Source organism: Solea solea, chromosome 5, assembly GCF_958295425.1.
Source record: "Solea solea chromosome 5, fSolSol10.1, whole genome shotgun sequence".
Lineage (NCBI taxonomy): Eukaryota > Metazoa > Chordata > Actinopteri > Pleuronectiformes > Soleidae > Solea > Solea solea.
This window is the reverse complement of record NC_081138.1, coordinates 24363485-24378915: the sequence shown is the minus strand read 5'-3', so window position 1 is coordinate 24378915 and position 15431 is coordinate 24363485. Positions and strand designations below refer to the sequence as shown.

The 15431-nt window shown below is 38.0% G+C and overlaps 4 protein-coding genes across 5 annotated transcripts; all 4 read right to left on the bottom strand.

Annotated features, from left to right (window-relative positions):
• Positions 1-215: 215 nt before the first annotated feature.
• On the bottom strand, positions 216-3786 carry LOC131459533 (cytochrome b-245 light chain). The gene is made up of 6 exons (XM_058629467.1): positions 3645-3786; positions 3367-3436; positions 2696-2770; positions 2510-2593; positions 2281-2362; positions 216-1560 (listed from the first exon to the last, which is right to left on the bottom strand). Exons 1-6 carry the CDS (start codon positions 3700-3702, stop codon positions 1375-1377), a joined length of 555 nt encoding a protein of 184 aa, XP_058485450.1. The 5' UTR covers positions 3703-3786; the 3' UTR covers positions 216-1374.
• A 963-nt stretch (positions 3787-4749) lies between these two features.
• Positions 4750-8211, bottom strand: mvda (mevalonate (diphospho) decarboxylase a). Its single transcript, XM_058630417.1, has 10 exons — positions 7993-8211; positions 7712-7782; positions 7048-7162; positions 6813-6959; positions 6426-6625; positions 6248-6322; positions 5870-6088; positions 5578-5693; positions 5380-5488; positions 4750-5278 (listed from the first exon to the last, which is right to left on the bottom strand). The coding sequence occupies exons 1-10, from the start codon at positions 8060-8062 to the stop codon at positions 5198-5200; spliced, it is 1203 nt and encodes a 400-aa protein (XP_058486400.1). The 5' UTR covers positions 8063-8211; the 3' UTR covers positions 4750-5197.
• Positions 8212-8774: 563 nt separating this feature from the next.
• On the bottom strand, positions 8775-11849 carry pdcd5 (programmed cell death 5). The gene is made up of 6 exons (XM_058630418.1): positions 11662-11849; positions 10609-10649; positions 10421-10482; positions 10243-10334; positions 9416-9487; positions 8775-9320 (listed from the first exon to the last, which is right to left on the bottom strand). The coding sequence occupies exons 1-6, from the start codon at positions 11725-11727 to the stop codon at positions 9273-9275; spliced, it is 381 nt and encodes a 126-aa protein (XP_058486401.1). The 5' UTR covers positions 11728-11849; the 3' UTR covers positions 8775-9272.
• A 575-nt stretch (positions 11850-12424) lies between these two features.
• On the bottom strand, positions 12425-15087 carry LOC131459745 (5-hydroxyisourate hydrolase-like). Of its 2 annotated transcripts, XM_058629820.1 has the most exons (5): positions 15015-15087; positions 14604-14701; positions 13547-13683; positions 13314-13449; positions 12428-12804 (listed from the first exon to the last, which is right to left on the bottom strand). In XM_058629820.1, the coding sequence occupies exons 2-5, from the start codon at positions 14655-14657 to the stop codon at positions 12715-12717; spliced, it is 417 nt and encodes a 138-aa protein (XP_058485803.1). In that variant the 5' UTR covers positions 14658-14701; positions 15015-15087; the 3' UTR covers positions 12428-12714. The 2 variants fall into 2 exon arrangements, with proteins under 2 accessions (XP_058485804.1, XP_058485803.1); XM_058629821.1 differs by lacking the exon at positions 15015-15087 and having other exon boundaries at positions 12425-12804; positions 13547-13680; positions 14604-14988.
• Positions 15088-15431: the final 344 nt, after the last annotated feature.

The following is a 15431-nucleotide window of genomic DNA, read 5'->3' as shown; positions in this document are numbered from 1 at the left end:
ATTATTATTTTTTTAATAAGCCATTGCACATTCTTTTCCCCATCGTTAGAAAACAATAGAGGCCATTGTGTCAAACTACTGTACATGGGCAGACAAGCACTTGAGAGGATGATGGGAAATTCTGCTGTATTGAAATCCATTGTGCTTGCATAAGGAGGAAGTTGCACATGTTATTACAAGGTAGAGTAAGATGGAACAAACCAAGTCAGGTAGGATTCAAAGGGTACAATGGATTTATTTACAAGACTGTAAAAAGGTACAGAATTCACTCAGCCTGTCACTTTAGTCCTAGCAAACAGCACAGAGTACAGTCCGACAATAATCTGATTATTTGGCATCAAAAAAATAAAAATATACAATGGATAAAAACACAATCCAATATCCTGTCTACAGTTGACAATATTTTGTTCTTAGATCTGTGCATTACAATGCAATACAGTGGATGTAGCACAGTTTAAAATACAGTATATGGTGGTTGGAGGAAAAACACTTTTATCACAGCAGTAAAAAATACAACATAAACTCCTTTTACTTCATTTATATATTGGAGTTAAAGCAGCTACAGCATTAACATGTATCACTTATGGCACTTGATTTGTTTAACACTAAGCTTGATATTCACTTAACTCATCCTGTATGAATGCAAGTGTGAATGGTTTGGGTGATGATGACATGGCCAACGTGTAAACCTGCCTCTCACCCAGTGTCAGATGGGATTTGCATCAGTTTCGTCGACGCAAGATTTCAAGCCAGGTGCACACGACACCACTTTCTTAAATGCAAAGTAATTTAGCTCAGTTTCATATCTTTAGGTTGAATATTGTAGCAGACGTCCAATCATAAGATGATTAAGTAGAGAGCAAGCAGATTATCGGGCTGACAATCTTGTAGCATGAACTAAGCCTCACAGCAGAGCTTCCCCAGTTTCAGAGGTTACATGAAAGTAAAGTTACCAATAAATAATTATGATTATTCTCAATATTGATCTTACAATTTTACTCATAAGTAAGAATCCCTATGTAACATATGTCATTAAAATTTGAATAACGAAGTAGGATATCAAGTTTTATTAAACAAATTTAAAAAGTCTAGCTGTTTTTTTTTTCTTTATTTTCCCAGAGCAAATCATTTGTTTGCTAGATACCTGCAGTACCTTCACCTGCACTTTGAGCACTTTACCCATCATCCTTTGAATTCTCTCCTTGAAAAACACATTTATCTGCAGGTTGAGGTATATTGAGGTATACAGGCGTGGACAGAACATGGCGTCCAGTCAACGGTAACTAAACTTTGTCCAGAATAACAGAACTTCATTGTTGAGGATCTCAGGCAGTCACTGGAAGCCAAAAACACAGGACGGGACACACGCACTGGTTACTCATCTGCGACAGGGATGGGGTTGTCATATGCTGCTCCCTCCAGGTCGTCTACTCGTTTCCTGCGCATCTCCAAGGGAGGTCTCGGAGGTGGATTCTGAGGAGGATTCTTCATGCTGTCCATTGGCTTTCGAACCTCCTTATGTGGAAGAATGGGCACCCATTGTTCGCCGTGGATAGCTGCCTGTTAAAGCAAGCAGATGACAAGAAATAAATTAACGAATTAAAAGTTAAAGCTGCAGAAAAATAGTCAATTGTTCAGTCGTATCCCTAGGTCACTACATATGTGAATATGCCACAGATAACCAGAGGTTATGCCTCAATCTCCGAAACACCCATATTTACTTACTGAGTTCAATGTCCCATTTTCTTTTCCTTTTTTAGGTTGCTTTTCAGCATAGACAGTTGTTACAAATGCTGTAATAGGGACCTTTTCACTGGTAAAGGTTATTATTATTGTTATTATTAAAGGTTCCCGTCATGGGCCAGTTTTTCTCCAGGATTGGGAGCCGAGTCTACAGAAGGTGCAGAAGTCTAGTTCTCTCTGATCACGTGGAAAGGTTATAATGGCAGTATTAATCAACCACACTAACCGTAACTACATGTTGAGCGAGTCTGCACACCTTTACTCTCATCATGTATCATTAGTTCCATTTCAGAAACGTGTGAAGCCTGGAACGCTTTATGACATCATTTGCAAACTTTAGAACTGTAAAGAATCCAGACACACCCCTGACTGTCAGCTTTCATAACAACGTGACTATGTCTCAATTGAGGTACCAGTAATGAAAGCCTCTTCCTTGTTACCATCAACCAGTCTCTTCCTGCTAAGAACTTTATCAGAGTTGCCAATATACTGAAGCTTTTGGTTTGGAGAATATTACGGTGAATGCTGCCAACTTACTCCAAGGTAGATAAGGCTGGCAATACCGAGGCAGACACATCCGAGGACAGTGGCCAGCATGAAACCTCCAGGCACACACACTCTAAGGAAGACCAAGGGACAGACAAACACTTTGAGATAACAAAGGCCATAAAGACAGGTGTTTTTTTTTCCCTTTTGTTGCAGGGCTTAGCTGTTAATGACAAGAATGCTGTTCAGCAAAAGGAGGCGGCAGTTGGAGTTAACTCACGCTGCGTGTAGAAAAGCTCGTACATAGTAGTTCCTCGTCAGCGGTCCAAAGGCTTTTACACACACAGTGAAACAGTACTGACCCCTGAGGGAGAAACGACACACAGTGAAGGGACAAATCAGCTTTGCTGGCGACTTGAATCCATTATGTTGCAAAAAATATAAAAAGTAAAAAATAACATCTTACGGTCTCGCCATACTTGTTCCCTTTGACCTTTTGCTTCTGGGATACTCAAGAAGGCACACAAACACTCCAGCAGCTCTAGTTATCTGTCAAGGCTGATTCACGCTCTCTAATATGACCTCAGTGTCAATTTAAATCAAATTTAAATCAGGTACAAGAGTTGTCAAACAATTGACTACATTTAATCTAATTTACTTACTTTTCTCTTGAAACATATATATGCTCTTAGTTATCTGATTTAATAATTATGTAAAAGACACAGATCAGCTTTCAATCACACATTCATCACAGAAAATCTTTGCAGGACCAAGAAAAAAAGGTTTATTTTGCTTGCATACCTTTATTGGAGAGCGTTTCCTGATTCTTGTATAAGTAGAATTTCAGGATTTTCCATTCTTTTTTCTCTCTTTTTTATCCTTGTGGTCATTTCCTGATAATCATTTGACCTACTAGTTTTAACTGCTGCCAATTAAGTTCTTTGTAATATGGGATTTGAAATATAAGTAAGACAAAAAAAGACACATTATATTACATTTGTGGGATATCATATCATATCATATCATATGACAGAGCCATAAATAGGACAGCTAAAGTCAGACAAATACTCTGCTCACTGAGACAAATATCAAATACAGTTTGCTGTTATGGTTTGTGTTTAAAAGTATAAAGGATACACTGCATATGCAGCAAACTGCCAGCCTCTGAACTGCCCAGCCACCCCCACAATGCCTCCAGTGAGGAGAACTGAAAAGAAGAAACAGGAAGTTAAAATAAATTAAAACAAAAGTACAAATGTACACCTTTTATGGTGTAAAGAGAAGTGAGCACTGAAGTGATGCCAAAAGAGGTGACTTTCAAGATGAACACATTTCCTGTATGTATCTTATCTATGCCCTGAAATAAAGCTAAAACTCAGAACACAATCACAGGTTTGTCATCATTTAATACTCACTGAATCCTGAAGCCAGAGCCTGCTCATTTGCCCACATCGCCCACTCTATTTTCCCCATAGTGTTGAGTTCAGCAGCAGCTTCTCTGCACGAAGACCACACTTTACAAACTCACTCGCAACTTCTGATTTGTTTCAACGAGGAAGAGAGAACAATGTAACTCTGAAGTGTGGGGTGTGTAGGTGTGCGGCAGTGGGGGCGGGGCATACGTTGACCACTCCCCCTTTCAGTCGGGATGAGAGGGCGCCACGCAGGTAAATAAACCTGTTCACCTGTTCTGTCCATTTATCTACATATATAATCTAAATGTTTCCATACAAAATAAATAACTACAATCATCAGCAGTTCAACTATTCCTTAATCTGAATTGGACATTATTCAGATTTTGTTTATGGCTGCAACGATTATTCGATTAATAATTACTGAATGAATTGTCAACTATTTTGATAATCAATTAATCGGTTTGATAGTTTTATTTAATAATTAAATGTTTTCTGATCGTTTAGGCTCTTAAATGTGAATGCTTTCTGGTTTCTTTGATCCAGAAATAATTAGAGCTGAATAATCATCATATTGAGGTTTGGAAAACACAGATGAACATTTTTCAACATTTTATGGATCAAAAGATTACTCAATGAATCAAGAAAATAATCAACAGGTTCATCCATTATGAAAATCATTTTGTTTATGTGAGTTTCTGATAGAATATTCTATTAATATTCCTCTTAAAGTCGGATTATGACGGTTATTCTACCATCGTTGTGAAGACTCATTATAATCCATATAAGACATAAACATGTCTACATAATGTGATTAAAATCGCAATAATCCGAAACTTAAGAATGACCTTATTCTGGTTATGGTAAGAATGAAAATGCTGTTTACAATTCACCCACAGTGGGTTTTTTAATGAGTACATGGCGCTTTCTTAACGACTGTCGTATCATCTGGTTAATATTGGAATGTTGCTGTTCCTGTAAACCTTTACTGACTTCTCTTAACCATACAGTATTTGGCTTACCGTATAATTAACATTTAATTGCCATTTGCACCGACCCTGTAATATGGAAACATCACCTTCATTATTACAAATATTAAAACACCAAACATGAACATTTGTATAGACTAAAATATATTTTATTCAAGTTTACAGAATAGAATGCTGCAGTGTACTGCTCAAAAACACAGTGGCAGTGTTGGTACCTCAAACTCCTCATATTTATCTGTGCTGCATCTGTGAGCAAAGCCTTTGGTTACACTTGACTACTACATTACATTACATGTCATTTAGCAGACGCTTTTATCCAAAGCGACTTACAATAAGTATACTACTATAGATGTTAAAACACATTAAAGAATTCAGTGGGGTCTAAAGACCTCTTTGATAAATGATGGGACAGAAATATAAATTCCTCGTGTAAATTATTAAAAGAGGTGAAGGCCTCAGGTGTTTTTGTGCTTTATAAAATCTAATTTAAGAATTTTTTTCTTTCTTTCTTGTATGTCAGCTTGACTCTTATGAATCCAATCCATTTTTCTTCGGGGCTGCATGGCATCATACAGTTATCTTCGGCAAACCATCAGGTCCAAGCAGATGCTGAGAAGAATCCTCCACAATGCAAGGGCCTGGTCCAGCCTTGAAAACAAAACGAGAAAAGAGCTGATTTTACCAAGCAAAAGACTCAACCTCTGCAAGTGTCTGTGTGTCAATATCTAAAATCTTGTGTTTGGCAGTACCTTCGTGCTAATCATGTAGCTTATTCCCTTTGGCATGGGCTCCAAACCAATAGCCTGTTCTAGTTCCTCAGAAAGAGACGCACAGTCAACTGGAAGGCCCTTGATAAACCTGCACAGAAGGAAAAGTCACATGACATGAATTTATTTTGTAAAGATAAGAGAAGGAAATCTTGGTAAACCTGGCAACTGTAAACTTACTGTCCTGCGTTGGTATCTGGGGGAAAGAAATGTTGAACCACCTTAACAAACTCAGGAACGTGTTGCTGCAGAGTGAAGATTACAGCGTTGGGCCCTGCATCAAAAGTGTACGCCACCTAAAAGGAAACAAACAAATGGTGATTATTATATAAAGTAGGGGAGTTTTTTTGGCCACATCATCCAGCAATTAAATAGACAATGATCCCAACAGATGAGTGTAACACAAGACGTTAAAGTACAAAAAGAGGAGTAGGCCAGTTAGTTTCTGGAACTAAACAGTGAATAAGCTCACCCTGGTCTCTCCATAATGCCTGTTGTATCGATGCACCAGGTTGATGACCTGTCTAGACACATGATTAAGGTAAAAGATAGGAGGGTACGTGTCGAGGCAGGTGGCATGGAACTGGTTGCTGTCCTTCATGGTTAGTTCAGCGAACGCAGTGAAATCCTTTCTTTTTACTGCGTCGATCATCTGTACCATCCGGTCCAGGACAACAGACTCAGCCCGGTGCTACACACAGAGAAACAGTAGACACAGAGCCTCGTGCGTTTCAATTAATTGGGTTTAAATGCAGCTTAACAATAAATAAACCAGTAACCTTAAAGACCTGTTATCAACCGCATTGACAATAATGTTAGTACATCCAATAAAGCAGGGTGAATAAATTACCTTCAAGAGACAGCTGGTTTGTACACTGGTTTGCATCCCAGAGGTGCTGCCTACTGGCTTACGTTCAGCACTGGCCTGTGACAATTGAAAATTGTATCATATTCAAAATCAAAGAGGTAGCAGGGATAATATGGAAATAGAATCGAAGTCACACACAAATGCACATAATCAGACCTACCACAAGTACAAGGATTCTGAGTTCAGGCCAGTAATTCTCTGGCTCCACCTGCTGGGCTACACTGTCCTTGCCGTCATCTTCTTTTCCCATGATCCACTGCACAAAGCCACCATAAATACTTCTGCATGCACTGCCTGAGCCCTGCCGAGCAATTCCAGACAACTCTCCTTCCACGCCAAACGCCTGAGCCAGAGTGTAAACTGCAACAGTGGGACAAAAGAGACACTGATGTATCAGATAATGATACATTTAAATGTCTAAGTATTATTTATAATATCGCATGACCTCTATGCTGTGCTGAAAGGTGACTGTTTAGTTCTGATTTAAAACAAAAGCAGTGCTCTTACATCAGTAGTGTAGTATTTGCAGTGAAACAAATACACTCACCTAAGCAAGCGAATCCAGCAGCTGAGGAGGCAAGACCCGCAGCAGTGGGGAAGTTATTAACCGAGCAGATGTGGACTCTGTGTGACAAACTATTTGAATTCAAACCAGGGTCCCCATCATTACGCCTTTTCCGTGCAAGTCGTCGAACTAAATGCAGAACAAACGAAACGTTTACTTCAACTATTTACACCTCACCATGTCCTTTCTGAGGAAAATCAAAACAGACAATACTCACTCTCTCTGAGACAGGACTGTAGCCTCGGGTGGGTTATGTCCTCCTCTTTGCCATTGAGCCATATTCGATCCTCCTGAAATGATCTGCTTGTTGCAACTGTTGTGGTTGTTTTCAGCTAAAGAGAAGTAGGAAAGTGCAAATGTATTAGAAATATAGAGCCATATTATCACTAATATTATGTCCAGTTTGTAAACTTAGAGAGATAATGCATTCTTAAACACATTCATGCTTGTGTTAAAAACACATTTAGAACCAAATTTATAAAAACAAATAGAGGTTGAATATGACTTATGACACCATCTAGTGTGTCACAGCTGCTTGGATTTAGCAGGGGCAAAGCTGACAAACAGTGGGATTATCTCCATGATTAGCCCCTTAACCTAAATTTAACCATCACAATTCAATGCCTAACCTGTACCCTAACCTAAACCCAATTTTAACCCTAGAAGTCGTAACCCTCAAATAGCCATTTTAAGGAGCAACAGACTAACATTAATTTCCTGGTGACTTACTCTGGACTGGCCTTACCTACTTATCTTCACCTTTAAATGTAAGAATTGAAATTGTAGGTACTTTATTTCCATAAGTCCCCATATTGCGCCTGTGTAAACACATTTAGGTCCCCACAACATGAGTAATACCTGGAACACACACACGTACATACCTGGTCTTGGTGTAATGTGACACTCAAGGATGAGTTAATGGGAAGAATCAATTCTTCATCTCTCTTCCCCCCTGAAAAGTACAGTCGTACGAGTTATACACACAGTTATATATGCTGTAACATGCTAAAAGTATTTAAAAGGGTGTGAATGTGCTTTCTCCATTACACGCCATTATTAATATAGTATGTCAGTATTCAAGCAACACAGGTACGTACGTTTACAGATGAATAAATTAGCTTCAAGCTATACAGACCTGCTCAACAAGGCTAAAAACACTCACAGTATTTGATGACAGCTATGTTCACAGGAGCGGTACATGTGACGATGTTCAACCGTTCCTCCACGGGCATAGTTGCACATACAAAGCGACGTGGATACACGTTTAAAAAGAGTAATTTCACGTTTAAAAGAGTGACTTCACGGTTAACACCAACACTGCTCAGGGCTTCTCTCGACAGTTCAGCTTCCCTGTCACCAACTCAACCTTGTTGCAGCGTTCACGTGTCTCTCCTCATTGGCTGGCGATGAACATGTGACTGGGACGGCCGCCAATCAGAGCCGAGTACTTTTGACGGAGCAGACGAGGCAACCAATGAGAAACCATCTGACCACGGTCGTGCGAAAGTGGGGCTAGAACAGAGACCCGCCCACAAACGGAGTGTAGCGTTCGAGCCAGAAAAGTCCATAAAATAATGTCTGAATGATGTTTATATTGTACTTTTATTTATTTACTTACGTTTTTCCTAGGTATATTACGTGTTCTGTATTTTGTATGTTTCCGTTTTTTCTATGAATATGAAATGACAGTGAATCTTGAATCTGTTAATGCACCAATATCAAATTCCTTGTTTGTTTTTTGGTTATTAAAACGAGGGACAATGCTATACTACATGTTGACTATACGTTCATATTCACAGGTATGAAATTTCTTCTATTTAATTTATTAGTTAGATGCCTTGATCGATTATTTGACATTTTATTTTTATTATTATTGTTCAGCAAATTGAAACATTTCCAAAAGACTTAACACTTGACGTTGTAACAACAAAAAATAAACATGGATTTAAGGCTTCTTTACTTTTTATTTTTGTAAACTTTGACAACACAAGGTCAGCAAAAGGAAAATAATTAAGTGCCTGATCCAGAGCTGATAAGAAATTGGCCCTGAATTGAAATCAATGAATAATCAATGATGAGTCTAGATAAAATGGATCAACAGTATGTTTTGCGTTTCGTAGTAAGTAACAATGGTGAAATGAAAAGTAACTACTGTGTAGGACAAGATGATCGCATGTTGCTGCTGTTGTCTGGGGCACAACACAAGCAGCGCAAATTTATAATTGATAAGAAACACACAATACATACAATACCATATTTGACAGTGTGTGTATTGTACCCCCGCCACTTATGCCACAATGTCAAAGTCATGTCCTTGTTTTCGTTCTCTTAATGTGAAGTTTCCAGAAACACAAAGAACTTGTGTAGCATCCCAAGACTCAGCAAGTAGAGTCCAAGTAAAGCATATCCACTCCCAATTTCTTGGCTCATTCCAATTGTAAGTTAGTCATCAAACTCGTCGTCTGAGTCCATCACCTTCCGTCTGTTAAACTGGCAGAGGATTAAAAAAAAATAATAATAATTAAGTAAGGCACATAAGGTACGAATAATGCATCAAACAAATGAGACATTTCAGTGGAACTTACTTTGACAGTTGTCTTTTTCTCCGTTTGCTGACTGACTTTTTCGAGGATTTCGATCAAGCCTGACTCTGAAATCTGACAAAAGGAACTCTGTAAGCTGCACTGCTACCATGAATAAGAATATTAGGGATGGGCATTTAAAAGCAAAATTCCTTTTGATAGTCACTGATATTCACCTACGTGTCAGGATAGTTTAACACTAATTAATTGAGTCTACAGCTCACTTACATTATCACTGGGGATGGGCATTTCAGAAGCCAGTGGTTGGGTCAGGTGCAGATTTATGCAAATTCTATTCAATAAGGTTTGGTAACATTATGTGTGAAGCATCATATGCATTTTATTTGAAATGCATGTATGTTTCAGCTTATGTTGTTTTGCTGTAAATATGATAGACACAAACACATTGAACTCTCCCCCTGAGCAGGTGATTACAACACTAAAGAACCTAAAAAGTGATTTCAGGATGCATTTCTGTTTGTCACTTTCAGTGGAGATGAGTAGAAAGCTTAATTAAATTTGACAGACATGAGACAGACAAACTAGCTGAACTAGCTGTGCTTTGTGTTTTAAGGAGGAAGCTTCCAATGCAAAAGTAATACACATAATTGTTGGTATGCGAAGGCCACTGTAGTTCCCAGATATGCCTAAGGGTAAGTGGTTTGTTATAATCTGCAGTCTCACCATGTGATCTTAGTTGCATCAGTTATTTTATTTTTTGGAATCCAGTGACTTTTCAAAATATTTGAAACCAATGCCCATCCCTACAGAATATAAACAGTCACAGTCACATATATAGCACATTGAGCACCACAGCTTATTTTTGATACCTTTCCTCCTAAACTCCCCATTCGAGCCATTTGAATGAGATAGTTTTCAACTGCATTGGCCTTCTCTGGCTTCACCAAAGCAAGATTGCTTACTGGAAAAAAAGAAATAAGAGAACATGATTCATTTCCAATGGAAACATTTCAACAGGATAAAACATACGATTATAAGCACACTTACATCTGGCACGGGCAGACTGGTCAAGAACCTGGGCCAGTATACTGTTCCTCATGTCAGAATCTCTGTAAATGTAAAATAATAAAGATTCTGAAAATTAGCTCCACACACTGCAGTTGACTTTTGGTGACAAGAAGCCTCTTAAGCTTGGTGGTAAACAGGTTCCAGCTTATACAGCTTGTATTGCTTACCTTTGTTTGGCCTCCTCTGCTTGCTGACTCTTTGAACCATCCTGAAACAATAGGAAACAGGAACATGATAAATACAGTAGTTGCTGACACACGGTGTTGTAATTAAAGACAATCGCTGGCAGATAATGGTATAAACAATGGCTGAACAAATTCATCAATCACAAATGTTATGAGGGACAACAAGACCAGCAATGGAAAACACAACACTTCGGTATATTTTTCTGTTTCGTTTTGGTTTAGTTTATGTCTGTATAATTTCCTTTGGTGTTGCAAATATATAGTATTTGTTTATGGTGTTGATAATTCAACACACACACTCATGTCAACCACTCCCCATCCATAGACTGCTGATGCATGAGTGTCTGTTTTGAATGTGCACAAACATGTATGTCACTTTAAGCTGTTTTCATTGTTATTAGTGATTTTAGGTTTAGTCACTATATTTGTATTTATTAATTCGTATTTGCACTGTAAGAAGCTGGTGAGTTATATTTTTTAAGTGTTTTTTTTTTTTCAATTTGCCCAAATAAAAATCTGTCAATTTATATTGCATAGTATAGTCCCAGCATATCATAGCAGTCATATAGTGATATTAATAATTAAGAAATATCTCACAACATAGTAATATTATATATATATGTATGTATGTATATATATATATATATATATATAAATATACATATATACATGTTTATATACTGTATATACATATATATATCATGCATTCTTACGTAGCAAAAACTAATAATACAAAAATACGCGTCTTTTCTGACATTACTACTGATTGTCTATCTGTCTCATTTAGCAAAGGTAAAGCTATCACTTAAATTATGCTCATTTTTACTGAAGTTTATCTAACACGAGTACAGGGATTATATGCGTTATGCTTATTGGCCTCGGGTATTAATAATATATAAATACACATGCATGTTTCCAGTGTGAAAGCCACATTCGTTGAGTTGTGGTGACTGATTTAGCAACGTTAGCTAGCAGCACATTGAGCTCAGCATCTCCATATACGGTGGGCGCTAACACGCTCATGTCTAGCCTTACCCCGTGCTTTGCCTGTAGTTCCGCCATTCTCTGCCGCCTAATCGCCTCTAATTCGTCGTCTGCCATGTTTTACAACAAAGCGGATAGAGATACAGAATACGATAACGACTTAAAAAATCACGAACTCCTTTTTTCATCAGAGCCAAGGCCCACCTAGCCCAAGGAATTGTAATCAATGTGGATAATACCGAGGCAAAGCAATCGAGCACAGAGCGGGTTAGTGTCCTGCGCTCGATTGCTTTCATCTCTTTCTCGTCATACTTTGATGATATTCACCACCCATCATTTTTTCATTCTTACTAGTCAAAACTACAGTTACAGATATGTTCAGATACGTCAGTCAGCAAAGTCTCAAAACTTTTACTTTTACTCCACTACATTTCTTTGTTAGTAGTATCCCTTTTTTTGTACTCATACAAGACTGCAATTGAAGAAATCCGACTTGTAGATATCTGAAACTGTAGTTTTGACTAGTAAGAATGACATCACAGATATATATTTCTCTAAATTACATTTAGCTATTTAGCTATGTCAGAGCTTTTAATTACTTTAATTTTGCCATTTATGTATATTGTAACCCTTTCTGTGTATGAGCCCTTTTCCATGCATATACAGTCATTTTTTGATACTACAAATTGACTTACCTCATTGTAATTATCTATTTCATGTTGCATGCAGGAGCTGTCAGTCATTTGTAGTTTCTTCATGAGGACAGAGTTCATGCAATGTTTGAAATGTTTTATAATTTTCAACAAAATGTCAGGTTATATTTCACATAAAATACAGAGCAAGTGGAGATGTTTTGATCTGAAATGGATTCCATTTACCACCTCATCTAATAGTTTATTTAAATTATGTTTTTGTAACAGTTAATACACAAGCCAAAGTACAATGTGCAATATGGTTTATTTTCCATAACTGTCATCTAATACTGAGACGGATGTTGCTGAAGCTGAAGCTGAAGCTGGCTCTCTCTCTGTGGTGAAGAGCACGGGTGTTAGATGGAGGATGGAGGATAAAGGTGCAGCCGCTGGAGTCCATCACGTTTCATCTCTAGCTCCCTCTGTATGTACTGTAAGAGAAACGACTCAGCAGCAGAGGGACGTGGTACTTCTGCTCAGGGTCATTTATAGTGAAGACAATCTGCAGCAAAACAAAGAAGACCATTTACATTTATTTGCTTATTTGTTTACATGCAAGACACTCTTATTACAGTACTGTCAAGATGACTGATACAACTGCAAAAATACAGTAAAGCTGAGGACACACTACAAGATTATTTTGTCCGATTATTCCCACGATTCATAGTTGGGCAGAGTCTGCACCAGTCAGCACTAGTTGGGGACAGTCAGCAAGGTTGGTTGGCACAGAAATTGACAAGTGTGTGAGGGTAACAGACCGGTTGGATGGTTGTCTATGTGTGAGGATAAAGCAGTAGAAGATGGACTAGTGTGTACAGATTACTGACCCAACTGCAAACACATGTAGCCAATGAAAAAGAGGAGTTGGGACACAGGAAATAGTATCAGAAGATGAAGACGACAGGAAGTAGCCTGGCTTTCCAAAACGGTAACGACTGTGAAAGTTGTGTAGTGTGTCCCCAGCCTAACACAATAAGCACCTAAAACAACAGTCATGATGCCTTTCCTCACCTCAACATAGGGGTAGAAGGAGGTCTCTCCCATACTCGCCCAGTACTGAGCGGTTTCAAAATGCAGTTTGTACACACCAGCTGTAAACTGCTCTTTTGTGATGAGTCCTGGGCACCGTCCGTCATCGTTTGTGGCGCTTTTAGGACAAATACACGATTCAAGGTGTGAGAGTGAACATATGAATATGGCAAGAGTAACATTAGAGATTCCAATCAGGTAATTATGATAATCACCCGCTGGTTATCAGTGTCCAGGCATTGGTGCTGGAATCTTGGCGATAGAGAACGAGGGCTATGTTTGCTGCAGGCACGCCCATGCCAGTATTCAGCACATGGGTGGTCAATGTACCGAGTGCGCCTGCCATTGTCTGCTACAGTCAATAAGACATCATCAGTCGACTTGAATATGATCAGTCATATCAGTTCACACTTTTAAAAAATACTTTTTTGACGGATTAATAATTATCACGCAGAGTTAGTTCTTTTCAGTTAATGTGACTTTCATCCCAAATTTGTAAGATCCCATCTACACTTAAAGTCAAATAAACATCACAGAAAAGTGATCTTTATTTGACTTTATTTTGACTCTTAAACTGTTTGTACTCTGAATTTTAATTGTTTATTCTAGGATTATGCTGTAAGGCACTTTGTAGCTTTGTTTTGACAAGAAATGTAAATAATGAAAATATGACAAGTGTTCTGTTTTACTATGCACAGACTAAAAATGTAAATAAAAATCAGTCATGTTCGGGCTGTTTATTTCTTCTTTTCGGGAGAACACTATTTGCTGCACAGTTGGGGGATTTATTTCTTTGTAATGAAGGCATAAATCTGTTAATGTGTTGTTAACAGCTTCATAGTTCATAACTGGCTGAATAATTACTGTATCTGACAAATATTGCAATCAGTAGACACTTGAGTTTGTGATATTGAACACAACACTTTGTATCATTCCATCCTTAAACCCTACTGAACGAAAAGTAAGTAGAAAAAAGTAAATTGTGGTTCATGTGATGTCCTTAGCTGGAACTTGCTGGAAACATGATACAGTTAGTTATAATGTCTTTTGTAAATCCCCCAAAACACAAGGTGAAAAGCAAAAATATTTCAAACTTGCTCTCTACAAGCTAAAATACAAAGTAGTTGTTAAGAAATAGTCTCTGTAAATACGAACCTGACACATGTGAGTTAACAGTGAATTTCTAAATTGAAACAATATTAGGTCTCAATATTGACAGAGTCAAGTGATATAGATTTGTACATCCAATATGTTGTATATAATTATGCTTACCTTGTTTTCAGGCAAAATATGACGCTTTATATGTTGTAGTCGAAGTGCACTCATGTGTACTGATGAATGAAATCCAAACTGGGTCAGCTGGGTTTTATCTGAGAAAATATAATTTCACGGTTTCATTTAAGAATCATCTGACTTTTATCACGTTACCACTGTAGTTTGTGCACCCCATTCAGCATGACTCTGGGTGGACATGGTGTTATCTTTATGTCAACATCAGACTGGTTTTGCAAGAGTTCTTTTGCCTGCAGCGCGTTGAACTGAGAGGAAATAATGCACCGTGAGTTGCTCTGAGACTCGGGATTCGTGCAAGTTCAAGTAAGCACAACTAACCGCACTAAAGACAATTTTACTTTCTGGCATCGAACATTTGTACTGTTATAACTGAGAAAAATCGTCACTCACGAAAAGCTTCCTTACTATATTCTGTGGACCAACTTCCTGCGTTTGACACAACCACAGGGAGTAAAACTTGACAAGGTGCGTAACAGGAAAAAACTACAAAATAAAACCGGAAACAAGGAAATATATAATAATAAAAAACTCTTTGTGAATGGAAATCAACATAAAGAGAGAGAGAAATGAGGCGCTTTTCATTCTTCATTTTTTGATAACGTCCATGGATATGGCATGGATTTTTGGCAACATTGTGTATTTCTATCTCATTTTGTGATTTCCAGCTCAGCTCTTACAGTAAGGCTAAAATACACTGTGTACAAACAAGTGTCACACTCAAACCTTTAATCGCAAAAAATGTCCCATTGAAACTCATTCAAACTGCAAGTTTTAAACCCACTTCACGCATTTTGTTGGAAATTATCA